General features: G+C 48.9%; 1 protein-coding gene and 1 pseudogene across 1 annotated transcript; both read left to right on the forward strand.

The window, feature by feature from the left end:
* Positions 1-2,513: 2,513 nt before the first annotated feature.
* On the forward strand, positions 2,514-13,662 carry CALML6 (calmodulin like 6). The gene is made up of 5 exons (XM_066637395.1): positions 2,514-2,561; positions 8,825-8,999; positions 10,552-10,696; positions 11,892-11,992; positions 13,616-13,662. Exons 1-5 carry the CDS (start codon positions 2,514-2,516, stop codon positions 13,660-13,662), a joined length of 516 nt encoding a protein of 171 aa, XP_066493492.1.
* Positions 5,816-5,935, forward strand: LOC136660835 (5S ribosomal RNA; annotated as a pseudogene).
* Positions 13,663-15,642: the final 1,980 nt, after the last annotated feature.

The raw sequence follows: 15,642 nt of genomic DNA on the forward strand, positions 1-15,642 counted from the left end.
ACTTCTCAAGGTAAGGGAACAGTTGTTCCCTTACCTTGGGGCTGCATTGCACCTGCACCAGTGCTGGAAAGTTGGATAGGATTAGGCTCTAAATTGCAATACCAGGCTAGGCACGGTACTCAGTAAGGCTTACTCTGAAATGTCAGAGGACTGCAGAACTTGCTAGAATGTTCTCTCCAGACCTAAATGCATTTAAGCAGAGTGGAGACAACAAGAGTGTGACACGAGTTAGCTGTTAGTCCAGAACAGGGGTGTCCAAAGTTTTTGGCAGGAGGGCCACATCATCTCTCTGACACTATGTTGGGGGCCGGGGAAAAAAAGAATTAATTTACATTTAAAATTTGAATAAATTTACATAAATGAATATATTAAAGATGAACTTATATGAATGAATGAAGGTCTTGCAATAGCTCAAGGCCTATAAAAGGCCTTGCACAAAGCAAGGCTGGCCTTTCCTTTGCTGCCGCTACTGCATCATAGCCGTGAAACAGCAAGCAGTGGAGGGAGCCCTCATCCCACAGCTCACATGAGAGGTCAAACAGTTGCCCTCCCGCTGAGAGCAATTGCGTCGGGCCACTGCAGACTCCAACAAATCTCCAGAGGGCCAGAGGCTTATTGGAGACTGGGGGCTCCCTGAGGGCTGCATTGAGAGGCCTTGAGGGCCGCAAATGGCCCCAGGGCCGGGATTTGGGCACCCCTGGTCCAGAACAACCTTGTTTCTCTCTAACTGCTTAGTTAAAAAGCTTAGTTTTTTTTAAAATCCCAAGTCATTGGGGGGGATGCTTCTGGGTTCTGCTCCTTTCCTACAGGGTTCCACTCACTGCCAGATTCCCCTCGCCCCACCTCTCAGGTTTCAGGATGCAGCTGACCAGACAGCCCAACCCTAACAAAATTTTGCATTCATTTGCAAAACATTTGGATGCCCAAAGTTGTCTTTTGGAGGGCAAGCCCTGTTCCCAGAACAAAAAGGGAATAAAATGAGGGCTTCCTTTTCTTGAAATTTCTTTCTGTCCCCCACCCTGCGCACGCCATTCTCCTCAGCCTATCGCATTAGCTCTTTTCTCGTCCCTTTGTCGTAAAAAGAGCCCTCAGAGGGAGTAAATGCTTTCTCGCGCGCTTATTTCCGCATGACTGGAAAGTCATTGTGCCATCGCTTGCACGTACAACACACATTTCTTGCAGGTCCTGTGGGGTCTTTGTTTTCATAAGCTCCACCCCTCCACCATTAGCCACACCCACTCAGCATCACCCTAATCATCTTGGCTACACCCTTTCTTTGTGGAAAAATCATTTGCAATCACTAACAGCACTTATACTCAGCTCAGAAAACAAAGCAAGAGAGCCAGTGTGGTGCAATAGTTGGACCTAGACCCAGGTTCAAATCCTCCCTGAACCACACAGCTGATTGGTTGGGCTTCCATTGGTCACTGGATTGATTTGGGTGATATCTGAATCAATCTGGCTTATCATATGGACTGATGAGCTGGAGAATAGCTGAGGGGAAGCAGACTTCTGAGACTTCGCTTAAACATGATGCAATCTCACAGTACTGACTGACTCTACAGGGTTGGTGCAAAGGTGACTCAAATATAATGGGTGCAGACTGCTTGGGAACCAGGAAGCACTAGAACAGGTCCTCACTCACTTCCTCCCTTTGAAAGTGAGCCACTGATCTCAAGAACATAGCAGGTGCAGTTTAGGGGCAAACTTCCTCCCAAAATAGGGTTGTCCGCCTTCGCTTCCATACAAGGCTTCCAAGATCCTCATTTTCCCCTGGGCACTGAGTGCCGATCACTTTCTTCCTAGCTGTAAAAGAGAGCAATATCCAGTCACTCTCTTGTGCCCGAAGCCAGCAGACTCAAGAATACCACCTTCTCAAAGCAGCCCCAAAACCACTGAGGAAATGGTGAGTGCTTTACCTTTTGTTGTTGCAACTTCTTACTTAATGCTTTTTGGGGATTTCTATATGTAGGTGTACATCCCTGGCTTAGATCCAAAGATCCATGAGTGGAAGGAGAAAATGGATCAGCTACACTGTTAAATCTTGCACAAAGCACTAGTGGGAGATTTCTCACTGTGCACTGTGGATCAAATCAGACAGCATGTTAGGGCCCAATCCCATCCAACTTTCCAGCTCTGATGCCGCCACAATGCAGTCCCGAGGTAAATGAACAAAAATTATCTTACCTTGATGAGGTCTCCATGACTGCCCTCTCACCGCAGGATGTAGTACATACCCCATTGGGACAGCTGCATCAGCACGAGGAAGCTGGATAGGATCGAGACCTTAATTACACCCTTAACTATGGGTGTCTTGCTTAAATAAGGCTGCAATCCTAACCACACTTTCCTGAGAATAAGCCCCATTGAACAAAATAGGACTTACTTCTTAATAGACCTGGTTAGGATTGTGACCCTACTGTCTGAGTTCCAGGGATGGGCACTTGACTCAGGACGGCTCAACCTGAGTCACAGAAAAACACTGTTCTGGAGAACTTGAGTTGACTCGAGACATGGATGTCATGGAGTCCAAGTGGACTCGTGATTCAGGGCCAGTGACTGTAAAAAAAGAGTCAGGACTCAAAATCACTCTAGTCGCAACTCTCTCTCTCTCTCTCTCTCTCTCTCTCTCTCTCGTGTGCACGTATTTTCTCATGCTTACTTTTTTTTCCTGCCACTTCCACACTGCACCCTGGAAACAGGCATTCTGAAGGAGGGCAGCAGGCTTGGTGGGAGGGTAGTTTCCAGGAGGCAAGGACTGGGGGGATGGGACAGACTGAAGGGGTGGAGGAAGGCTTAAAGTTTTGGTTTGTTTTTTTTGCTGTCCTTGATTTGTTTCTTGAAATGACTTGTGACTAGACTCAAAATTTCTGGCATTTCTCATGGGTCAAGCCACAACAGCTAAATGCCGAGTCGAGTCAAGCAAGGTCCAGGGTATAACTTCTGAGTCGAGTCACAGGGTCACTGACTCGGGACTCAACGCATGCTCTGTTCCTTGAGCACGTCCCTGCTGATTTCTCTTTTCACATGCGCTTCTATTTTTCTGGCTGCTGTGAGAAACAGTGGCTTCTGTTTTTCTGGCCACTGGACTAGGTAAGCCATGCAATGGCGTAGCTGGAGGGGGGGCAGAGCAGCCAGTCCAGTGGGGAGGCTCAGCGGGGCGGGCAAGCAGCCCCTCCCTTCGGAGCATTCCTGGCAGGGAGCTCTGTTTTGCTCCCCCCCTGCTCTGAATGGAGGGGCCACTTGCCCACCCCATTGAGCCTCCCTGCCAACCTGAGTGCTCCGCCCCCTCCAGCTACGCCACCTAAACCATGGGCCTGATCCAGCAGGGCTCCTGGTGTGTCTTTACATTCTGCATTCTCATGCTTGATCTGTGCCTTTCTGTGCGTACTACGCATCTGACCCAACAATCCCGTCTTCGCTGCTTTGCCTCTGCCAAGACCATTGCATTCCTGACACTTTCGATATGCATTTTGATGGTCTATATAGCTCAATGCTCATTTCTCTGATGGCCAACCTGTGACCAGAGAGCTGAGCAGGGAACATGATACTGCAGGCAGCGCAACAGAAACATCCCACATCTGACGAGAGAGAGAGAAAAGCTTTGTGCAGTGAAAACAGGAGAGAAAACGAGTTGGGGAACAAAACACGTGTTCAATGTCATGTAAGGCCAATGTTTCAGGGGTTATGTTACAGAACACAAAACCGCAGCAAATAAGGATACAGATATTATCAGAGTGGAATGTAGAACCTCTGCCTGGATCCCAGAAGTTTAGGGCTGTGTAAGGGGGCAGAACCAGGGGAGTCTTTCCCACCCCCAGAGGTGTGACGAGGGTTTGTGTCACCTGCTGCAAGAGCTTATTGCATCACCCCCATGATGAAGCTCTTCCTGTACCAGACCAAACAGAATAAATTACAATACAGGTATGCGCCACTTAACAACCGTTTACTTAACGACGGACCACATCTATGACAGTGGTCCAAGCACAATAAACATGCTCTTAATGAGGCAATTGTGTCTGTCTCCCATAGCATGCAGCATAGTGTCTGTTTACACAACAAAGAGGCAATGCAAAGAAGAGGCAACCTGTCTCTAGTAGCCTGTGCAACGAGCTAGTATCTGGCAAGGAGTGTCTGTTTACACCAGGGGTCTCTAAACTTTTCGGCCAAAGGGCCTTGGGCCAGATAGAGGCTCACTGCAGGCTGCATCTGCCCCACCGAGGCTGGGGTTAGGCAACCTCTGGTTTACACAACAAAGTCAATAGATTGGGCTAAACGTTCACTGAATGATCTAATTGCATAACAACGGGGATTGAAGAATGTATCCCTGTCATTAAGTGGCACACATCTGTACTATACACACAACCTAAAAGCAATGCCATCACTAGGGTCGGTGTCACCCGCATTAACTTTAGTTATTTTAATATATAACAGTACAGATTACCCACCTGATCAGTAACAAAAAAAAAACAACACAACCCAGTGGACAACTTGATAGCAACTGAATAAGTGTTCTAGTATTAGCTCTCATACATGGAAATGTCAGCCCACTCAAACTAAGATTTTATTGGTTCCCTGCCGTGTCATAATAAAAAGGATAGGATAGGAAGGATAAAGTGGATAGAGAGATGCTCTTGACACTCTCACATAACACCAGAACCAGGGGACATCCACTAAAATTGAGTGTTGGGAGAGTTCGAACAGACAAAAGAAAATATTTCTTTACTCAGCGTGTGGTCGGTCTGTGGAACTCCTTGCCACAGGATGTGGTGACGACATATGGCCTGGATGCCTTTAAAAGGGGATTGGACAAGTTTCTGGAGGAAAAATCCATTACGGGTTACAAGCCATGATGCGTATGTGCAACCTCCTGATTTTAGAAATGGGCTATGTCAGATGCAAGAGAGGGCACCAGGATGAGGTCTCTTGTTATCTGGTGTGCTCCCTGGGGCATTTGGTGGGCCGCTGTGAGATACAGGAAGCTGGACTAGATGGGCCTCTGGCCTGATCCAGTGGGGCTGTTCTTATGTTCTTAACTACAATTCCCAGAAAGCCTTGCAGGTCTCTTGTTATCAGGTGTGCTCCCTGGGGCATTTGGTGGGCCGCTGTGAGATACAGGAAGCTGGACTAGATGGGCCTATGGCCTGATCCAGTGGGGCTGTTCTTATGTTCTTTTGACAGCCAACGACGAAAGGATATCCACTTTTTGTTACATAAAGCAGTTGTGTTTTCCTTTTCAGGTTGTTTGGCCATTTTTTTTTTAAAATAGAATACACATATTTCACTGTGGTTTGTTTCATTGCATTATTCATGAAATTCCACTTCAAATGATATATAACATGATGGCATAATTCGAAAATACCAAGATTTCTACAGTTTTGGCCACTAGTGGTGTCACCCCCGAGTGTGTCACATGGTGCGACTCTCACCCCCCCCGCACTCCCTAGAGATGCCACTGCCCACCGTGTGCCCCAGTGCTGAGAGCGACAGAACCAGATTATCCCCAACGTACAGAGAATTCATTGTGTCCGTCAACTTCGCTCCTGCCCGGGCGTGAGAGACGAGGCCCATTTGAAACAAATGCAACACAGTGGTTTAGGAAGGCAGAGGGCAGCTAATGTTGAGATACCAGAGAAACCAATGGGACGTTCAACAGCAGTGTCAAGAGCCTCTCTGGGTCCTTCTTTCCCTTCAGCACACTGCGTTTGAAAAGCAAGGAGTGTAAGAGGAAGTGTAGAGGAGAAGAGAGTGGGGGGCTAAGGCACCTCCTCGTGTCCCCTCCTCCCCACTTCCCCTTTTGCTTCTCCCCTCTCTCCTTTGCAGGAACTGTTACCCTGCACATGCCCGATCTCGTCTGATCTCTGAAGCTAAGCAGGGTCAGGCCTGGTTAGTACTTGGATGGGAGACCGCCTGGGAATACCGGGTGCTGTAGGCTTATACCATGATCTCGGAAACTAAGCAGGGTCAGGCCTGGTTAGTACTTGGATGGGAGACCGCCTGGGAATACCGGGCGCTGTAGGCTTATACCATGATCTTGGAAGCTAAGCAGGGTCAGGCCTGGTTAGTACTTGGATGGGAGACCGCCTGGGAATACCGGGCGCTGTAGGCTTATACCATGATCTTGGAAGCTAAGCAGGGTCAGGCCTGGTTAGTACTTGGATGGGAGACCGCCTGGGAATACCGGGCGCTGTAGGCTTATACCATGATCTCGGAAGCTAAGCAGGGTCAGGCCTGGTTAGTACTTGGATGGGAGACCGCCTGGGAATACCGGGTGCTGTAGGCTTATACCATGATCTCGGAAGCTAAGCAGGATCAGGTCTGGTTAGTACTTGGATGGGAGACCGCCTGGGAATACCGGGTGCTGTAGGCTTATACCACAGTCTTTCGAGACTGAAGGTTGTCAACCAACCACTGAAAGGAGGAGGAGGAGCTGGAAAGGGTCTTCATGTGCTGTTGCCAAGCAGAAGTGAAGGTGAATAGGTGAGAAGGTGGCCACAGGTGAGGGGGGCAGTTTCTGCATCACTGGATGACGTTTTGCCCCCCTATCTCAGGCACCCAAACACCTTAGGGTACCCTGCTCACTGCCCATCATTTGATCACCAGATTCACCATTTTTCACCATCTGTATTCTGTGCGGGCCACCCTGGGAGCCCTAGTGCTGAAGGGCGGGGTACAGATTTTTCCAAATAAATTCATGCTCTTTTCCTTTTTATTCCTCCTTGGTGGTCTTGTCACCTCCTCTGGCAGAACTCGGCCATCCCCAGCCTCTTGCGGGAAGGAGCGTCAATCATCGTTATAATTATTAGAAACTGCAGAGGTTCCATGTTGCTGTAGCAACAATGTCCTTCCACCTCTCCCTTCCCAAACAACTTCTTTCCTCTTCCCAGCTGTTCCTGAAATGAACAAAAATAACTCACTTGTGGGTATTACATTTCGGCCTTTTCTCGAGCAGAGCGTTCCCATTTCCCCTTTCATATGGGCATTGAAGTAAGAAAATGTTTTCAAGCTGCTGCCTACTGAGTCTGCCCCTCCGTCTGCCTGATTCAGTATTACCAGCACTGACAGGCAGCAGTTCTCCAGGAACTGTGGTTGGATTTTTTTTTTAACCTGCAAAGCACGTGCTCTACCCATTGAACCATAGCTGCTCTTTGATATCTGAACCTGCAATTTACTGAGTCTGAACCTTGATCCACCAAGTTCAGTACTGTCCACACTGACTGGCAGTAGCTATCCAGGATTTCAGAGTAGGGTCACTCCCTTCTGGAAATGCTGATCGCGACGAAACCTGAGACCTTTTGCATGCAAAGCAATGGCGATACCGCTGAGTTAGTTTTTCCCCACTGCGCTGTCTTTTCTGCCCTTGTTTAATGTGCTGCATTTCTTCGACTTTTATGTTTTGCATTCCAACCAGTAGTGTAGCTAGAGAAAGTGCAAAGCACTAAGTTTTGCAGGGAGCCTCACTGCACCCTGCAAGTGGACCTCCCCCTTGGAGCTACTCCAGGCCGCTACAACAAAACGGAGGCTTACGCAGACCATCACCCGCTTACAGTACTAAGCATACGCTTCCATTTTGCCACCCCCCCCAGGAATGGCTGAAAGGGGAATGGCTTGCATGGTGTGGTGAGGCTCCCTGCAAAACTTAGTGCTTTGCACCCCTCTAGCAATGCTACTGATTCGGATCATTTGTTCCTTTCATCTTATTTGCACCAGGCCACTTTGAGTTAATTCTATAGGATTCCAAATACGGTAATACCATTATTTTACTTTCAGAAAACCCAAGAGGTGGGATAAAGTTTGACAGAAAGTTTTAAAAGGAAGAAAAACATTACATGTGTTTCAAGTTTAAGTAATTAACACTGCAGAAAAGGAGGGTGTATACACACACACACACCACAACAGAATAAGAGTTTACATGCTGCTGCTTAATGTTGTCATGTCTTTTGCATTCTTTTATTTTTACTTGCTTCCTTCCTTTTTCCATCCCTTCCCTTAGAACTCCCTCTTGAGATCACCTGTGGAACACCTCCTCTCTAACAGTGCAATCCTATGCATGTCTACTCAGAAATAGGTCCCACTGCATTCAGTGGGACTAGTAGCGTTACTAGGCCATGCAAGCCACACTGGGTGATGCGCATGGAGGAGACGGGACACCATCAGAGAACAACATTTTAAAAATCTTGGCATTTTTGAATGATACCATCATGTTATATCTCATCTGATGCATGATTTAATGCAGCATTGAAATATCTTTATATACTGGCCACAGTTTTTCAAATCTTGCTATTTACAGATAATGCCATCATGTTACATATCAATCAATGTGTAATTTCATGCAGAATGCAATCAAACAAACCAGGTCGAAATATATTCTATCAAAATTTGTAGCCCAAAAACCAGTGAGGGAGGGGCGATGGTACATCACCACGCCCACCACCCCAGGGCATTGCCCCACCCACTGCATGGGAGGAGGTCCACCATGGGTGTGACTTGTTGGCCTCCTGCACCAGGTGACACAAGCCTTAGTGACACCACTGAATTGGACTTGCTTCCAGATAAGTGCGCCTAGGATTGCAGCTCCACAGCCTTTCAAAACCCTCCTCAAAAGCTACTTTTTCTATGAAGCCCTCGGCACTGCCTTAAGCCTGCAGTCCTAAACACAAGAGATTTATTTTTTTAGAGTAAATATGCACAGGCTTTTTGCCAACCTGCCCTACCCCACAAGGCTGTTGTGAAGATAAAAGGAGAAGCCATATACACTGCTCCTTGAAAAAAGGGGAATATATCTTTCCCAGCCTCTTTAATGTACCTATTTTGGTCCGGGCAGACAAAAACACTGACCCCCGAGCAGATTACGGAATATAAGGGCATCTTTGAGATGTTTGATGAAGAAGGCAACGGCCTGGTCAAGACCAACGAGCTGGAGCGGCTCATGAGCTTGATTGGCATCAACCCAACCAAGAGAGAACTGGCGACGATGGCAAAGGATGTCGACAAAGACAGTAAGCTGTTGTCCCGTTTGCCAGCTTGTAGTTTGCCCCTTCCCTCGCCTGGGCAGGCCCAAAAGACTTTGCTACCTAAGGCAAGGCACTGACAGCTACTATTACTGAACCCGTGGTTGGCAACCTTCAGTCTCGAAAGACTATGGTATAAGCCTACAGCACCCAGTAGTCCCAGGCGGTCTCCCATCCAACTACTAACCAGGCCTGACCCTGCTTAGCTTCCGAGATCATGGTATAAGCCTACAGCACCCGGTATTCCCAGGCGGTCTCCCATCCAACTACTAACCAGGCCTGACCCTGCTTAGCTTCCGAGATCATGGTATAAGCCTACAGCACCCGGTATTCCCAGGCGGTCTCCCATCCAAGTACTAACCAGGCCTGACCCTGCTTAGCTTCCGAGATCATGGTATAAGCCTACAGCACCCAGTAGTCCCAGGCGGTCTCCCATCCAAGTACTAACCAGGCCTGACCCTGCTTAGCTTCCAAGATCATGGTATACGCCTACAGCACCCGGTATTCCCAGGCGGTCTCCCAACCAACTACTAACCAGGCCTGACCCTGCTTAGCTTCCGAGATCATGGTATAAGCCTACAGCACCCGGTATTCCCAGGCGGTCTCCCATCCAAGTACTAACCAGGCCTGACCCTGCTTAGCTTCCGAGATCATGGTATAAGCCTACAGCACCCAGTAGTTCCAGGCGGTCTCCCATCCAAGTACTAACCAGGCCTGACCCTGCTTAGCTTCCAAGATCATGGTATACGCCTACAGCACCCGGTATTCCCAGGCGGTCTCCCATCCAAGTACTAACCAGGCCTGACCCTGCTTAGCTTCCAAGATCATGGTATACGCCTACAGCACCCAGTAGTCCCAGGCGGTCTCCCATCCAAGTACTAACCAGGCCTGACCCTGCTTAGCTTCCAAGATCACGGTATAAGCCTACAGCACCCGGTATTCCCAGGCGGTCTCCCATCCAAGTACTAACCAGGCCTGACCCTGCTTAGCTTCTGAGATCAGACGCCCTTACTCAGTGCCTTTGAGCAGGGCACCCACTCCCCTCTCCTTTCCTCCATACTTCCTGCCCCCCCCTTTTCAAATCCAAAAACAAGTTTGAGAGAAGGAAGAGGCAAATCAGGGAAGGGGGCAGTGATGATGGTACTGGAATCCAGGACCCATTGTCCCAGATTGCCTCAAGGGTGGGCTTGGCATTTTGTCAGACCCCGTGCTATTATTCCTCAGGAGTATCCACATTTCTGGGCAATGCACTGCTCCTATGTACTCCTGTAACAAAAGAATTAACTGGGCTGCTGTACAAAAAACACACAAAACATTTTGTGGGCGTAGAACCTCCATGTTCCAAGGCAATGTATCTGCAGGCAAATACCTGTTTTGTTATATACATTGCCTAGGCGAGAAGTTGGGGGCAAACAATCACAGATAGCCATTGCCTCTGTCCCTGCTTGTGGGCTTTTCCAGCTGCCTCAGGCATCAGGGAGGCTTTTGCTCAGCCCCTATCAGTGAATTCCCATGCTTGCTTGCTTTGATTTTTCCCCAGATAAAGGCACCTTCAACTGTGACGGATTCCTGGCTTTGATGGGAATTTACCATGAAAAAGCCAAAAACCAGGACGAAGAGCTCCGGGCTGCTTTCAAGGTCTTTGATCAGGAGCACAAAGGCTACATTGAGTGGAACACCCTCAAGTAAGTACCGGAATTTGTCCCCGTGGATCCCCATCGCCAGGACTAGGGTTGTCTCTGAGGCCCTCTACAACTTCAGACTGATGCACAGTCTATCAATAGCTCTTAGTCAGGGGAGCTTAGCAGAACCTCCATGTTCAGGGGCAATGCACAAGATGCTGTGGACAAACAGCAAGGGATGACCATTATCTTCATTCCTGATTGCAGAGAGTTCCCAAGGCATCCATTTGTCCATTATCAGAAACAGAAAGCAGGGCTAGTAGGACAGGTCCTACAAAGGCGTTCAGAGAGGTTGCTCTGAGTTACCTGATCTGGCTAAACTCACATTCATGCGTTGGGTGATTCCACTGGCAAGCCGTAGTCACAACTATGGGGAGGGTTCAGCGGACACAGTGTAGGCTTTGCATGCAGAAGGTTCCATGTTCAATTCCTGATCAGACTGTGGTAGACCTCTGTCTGGACCCCTGGAGCAAGCATGCCAATCAGTATTGACAATACTAAACTAGAAAGACCAAAGGTCAGTAGGAAGCGACTGTGATGTATGTTCTTCCCTGGGATTCTGACCTCTAAGGCACACACACCCATCCAAGAACATGTCTGCCACCCCTGAACAAGCAGGGACCCATGTTTATATAACCCCCTCTCTTTTGTGGCAGACCACACAGGTCTCAGAACTGACTCCTGTGCCCCAAACCCACCATTTTACAGACAGAAAGACCCAGTTAGTGTCGCTCTGCTCCCAACAGGCTTGCAATCCAAACCAGCCCATGAACAAGGAACCCTTCATGTTCTAGGACAGGGGTCTCTAAACTTCTTGGCTGAAGGGCCGCATAAAAAATCTGGCACAGTGTTGAGGGCTGGAAAAAAAAAATTAAATATAAAATTTAAATAAATATATTAGATACGGAACTTGAATGAATGAATGAATGAATGAATGAATGAATGAATGAATGGGCTCAAATGCTCAGGATTTCTCCAAGCACCAACACAGCCCCAAAGTGCAATCTTAAATAGACCCCCATTTCCCCATCCCACAAGTACAACTTCGGTTGTGCTTGGTCAACTGGGCCAGAGGCTCTCAGGAGATGAGAGGCTGGCTGCGGGCCAAATAGAGGCTCTCCACGGGCCACATCTGGCCCCTGGGCCGGGGTTTGGAGACCCCTGCTTTAGGATTCACCGCATCCTCTCTGCCTTGTAGGTACGTGCTGATGAATGCTGGGGAGCCACTGAACGAGCACGAAGCTGAGCTCATGATGAAAGAAGCCGACAAGGACGGCGATGGGACCATTGATTATGAAGGTGCTGGAAATGCAGTTGTATCAAGGGCCTTTGCAATGGATGCTGGCATTAAGTGTGCCAGACTGCTGGCTTTAGTGAGAAGTATAGGGTTTGGGGGGGAAGCTCCAAATGAGAAGAGCCCCTGCAAAGTATTTGCTCTGCCTGCCCCTCCCCTCGGCCATATTTCTCCAAAGAGGGTTAGACTAGCAGGGCAGCTACCCAGTCATTGAAAGGATAGGTTGGCTGGGCCAGGAGGGTGCCGAGAGCGGGGGCAAACTGGTACAGCCCCTTTCTTGCCTGATCCAGTGGGGCTGTTCTTATGTACTGCAGGGACAACCACAGGGGAAGCTGTCCAGCCCTGCACGAAGCCGATCACACAGAGCACAAGGTTGAAAAACCTGTCTAGAACGTCCATTGCAATTCTCAGAGCTTTCAGCAGATGGCGCTCTGTTGACATTAGCCTGACAGTCATGTAGTGGTTCCCAAACTTTGTGGACTGGCGGCTCCCTTGACCTCCTGGGTCATTGGCCGTGGCTTCCCGTCAGGGCCACAATCCTATACATTTTCCGTATGGATTTCGTGGCTCCCCTGGCTGCTTTCTACGGCTCCCCAGGAACCACTACTCTCGTGGATCCAACTGAGAGCTCACGTTGCTGCCACCGTCTAAAAATGCACACATTCACGCACACACTTTTCAAAACATACAGCTGGGTTTTGGATAAAGGGAATTGGGCTGCCAGGCCCCTAACAGTCTGATCTCACACCACTCCAGTCAGTCACCCCTGCATTATCACAATCACAAGAGAGGGACTGATGGAGTGGACTTGGTTGTTGTCCCAAAAGGTAGATGTGCTACAAGGTCACATGTACACAAAGCAAAGCACTGCTGCAACTCAGGCCACAGATGTCACTGTGCACTGTACTTCAGAGCAACAGCAGAGGTCGTCCCTATAAGACTCATCCAGAGTGCTCAGTTTGCTTGCAACCATGTAGAGGTTGGGCTGGAGCAGCCTGCCTGGGAAATGGGAGCAGGTTAGTTGAAAGGACAGAGGGCATCCTCAGTGACCCCAGGCTGTGGCTCAGTGTACAAGCACCTGTCTTGCATGCACAAAAGCCCCTTTCCTTTCAGCAGGGAAAGAACCTTGCCTGAAACCCTGGAGAGCTGCTGCCAGTCAGTGCCAACAATGCCAGGATGAATCAATGCTTGACTCGGTCAAAAGCAGCAGCTGAGGATGATACTGGGATTGATGGTTACCAGCAGGCCACTTGTCTCCCTCTGACCCAAGCAATTCCGTAAAGCTGTAGCAAGGCAGGGGCAGCGCATCCATGAGGCCAAGCTGAAGAAGTTGCCACAGGCAGTATATTGGTTGGGGCGTCTTTGCCTGCCTGCTTGCCTCCACTACACCTTCTCCTCTTTCCACTCCCTGGATTGGACAAGGAAGAGGTGGAGATGAGGGGATGCTGAGCTAGAACTTCGGAGAGTGGGAAGAGGAGAAGCTACACATCATCACATAAGGGCAGCGGGACTTTTGGCATCCCGCTTGGGCCAGCCTTGGATACAGCAGTGATCTGCTATGTCAGACTTCATGCTCAAGAAAAAATAATTGATTTTCCTTTCTTGGTATATTTGCTTTCCATCTGCAGAGTTCGTCGCCATGATGACCGGGGAATCATTTAAACTGACACAATAAATCCTCCTGGGAGAAAAGTCTGCTTGAGGTCAAGGGTTTTTCGTCTCTCCTTGCCCACTCCAAGATCTACCCCCTGAAATGTAAATAGACAACACTCTGGCCATTGGGAAGGAAAAAAAAAATTGCATTGAAATCAGAGCACCCTTTTAAACCAGTGACGGGAGTCATAAGCCACGCAAAGTGCATGCAACCCTTGCAAGGGGCACGTCTACACCACAGACTTGGTTTTGGAGTCTCTTGGGAATTGCAGTTCCATGAGCAGGGTGGGATAGGCTCAGATTCACAACCGGAAACTTCCACCTAACTGTAATTCCTAGGATCGCTTGGGAGAACACCTCTCAGGTTACAACTGCTATCAAACCAGTAGACGTTGTCAGGGTGGGTGATTTGGGCATGGTCACCCTCACCTCCCCAACTTTGGTTGAACTGGAGAGTTTACCCTTGTTTAGATGCATATTAATAAATTGTAATAAAACCCAACTTATTTCTTCCCAGTGTGGTTCAGTAAGAAGAAACACAAGTGGATGGAGAGAGGGAGATGGAAAAGATATACCCCGCTGCTTTTGAGTATACTACTAAAGGAGGAACCCTGATGGAATCATAGCAGGAAATAGGCTCAGGGGCAGCTGAGATTCTAGCACCAGATAGCACTGAAAAGTACCAGAGTTTTTTTTTGTGTGTGCCTATTTTAATGTGTTTGTCCAAATTGCTGGAGGCTTGGAAATCCCTTCTTACCTTAGGAGGAAAAATATGAAATACTAGCTGCAGTCCACAACTGGAAGGCTCCAGGATATGTGTAAGAGAAAAGAATAATAGCCACGGGAGCAAACATGAGACAAGCTCAGCTCTCAGGTTATATTTAGATACTGTAATTTGTACTCCCCCTTCCCGCAAGCAAAATCCCATGATTGGGTGTGGAGAAAGCAGACAGACCAAATGACTGGGGGAACAACCACACCCAGGGCCAGCTGGAAGGCAGCAGACAATTCAGGGGGAGGATTAGCAGTGAGTGCCCCGTGTTCCTGCCTTGTGGGTCTGGTTGCTCGCCCTGCTGCGGGCTGCTTCCCATTGTAAAAGGGCAGAGCCCGGGGAGTTAAAGGGGAAGTGTATGGAGGAGAGAGAGAGAGAGAGAGAGAGGGCCTAGAGTGGGTCTCCCTGGGGAACAATCTAGGCCACCAGCTCTACTCTCCTTCCACTCTTCCTCTGCCTTTTTCAAAATGAGATGGAAGAGAAGCAGTAGCAGCAGTTGGGAGAGATAAGTTTGGATGGGGCGCATAAGACCAGTGGTGAGGGGGCGGGTTGCTGATCCCCCCCCCCCACGCACATGTGGGTCACAACAGTTTGGGCCATCCTAAGCATTACTATGATCAGGACTTCCCAGCAGTTGGCCACCCAACAGCTGAAGCCATCAGCCAAAAATCTCATTACTTAAACCATATGCATGCTCCATCACCCCAGTAACAGCACGAAGCAAGCCTAATGGCCACTGCTGTGTGCCCCTCACCCCCTCCCACTCGGTGAACCTTCAGGATCCCTGATTGGCTTTCCTAGGTAGGCAATGGTATAGGAACAGCATGGCGTCACCAGATCCCCTACTTTCCTGGCAAGCATTGTCATAAATGTCCCACCTCAATGCAGCTTCGGTGGCAAAGGCACGTGGGGGATTTAAGATGGCACCAGCCAGGGAAGGAAAACCATCAATGGCTGTCACTGCCCCTCCCCTGGCTGGGGGTTGCTGGGAGAGTCATAGAGATCCAGCAAAAAACCTGTTGGTAGGGCTCAACTGGACATAGGCCCTTGGCTTTGACCCATGCTCGAAAAGCTGCCCCTCCTTCCACGGACGTAGGGCTGCATCATTTTTAAACCCCACCTCACCCTATGATATCTGCATTGCAGAGTTTGTAGCAGGAAAGCCAGTACTTTGTCGGAAAATGATTCAAGAGGCCTGCAAGGTTATCTCTGGATATTACCTCTCTCCTT

This window comes from Tiliqua scincoides, chromosome 9 (assembly GCF_035046505.1).
Source record: "Tiliqua scincoides isolate rTilSci1 chromosome 9, rTilSci1.hap2, whole genome shotgun sequence".
Taxonomy (NCBI): domain Eukaryota; kingdom Metazoa; phylum Chordata; class Lepidosauria; order Squamata; family Scincidae; genus Tiliqua; species Tiliqua scincoides.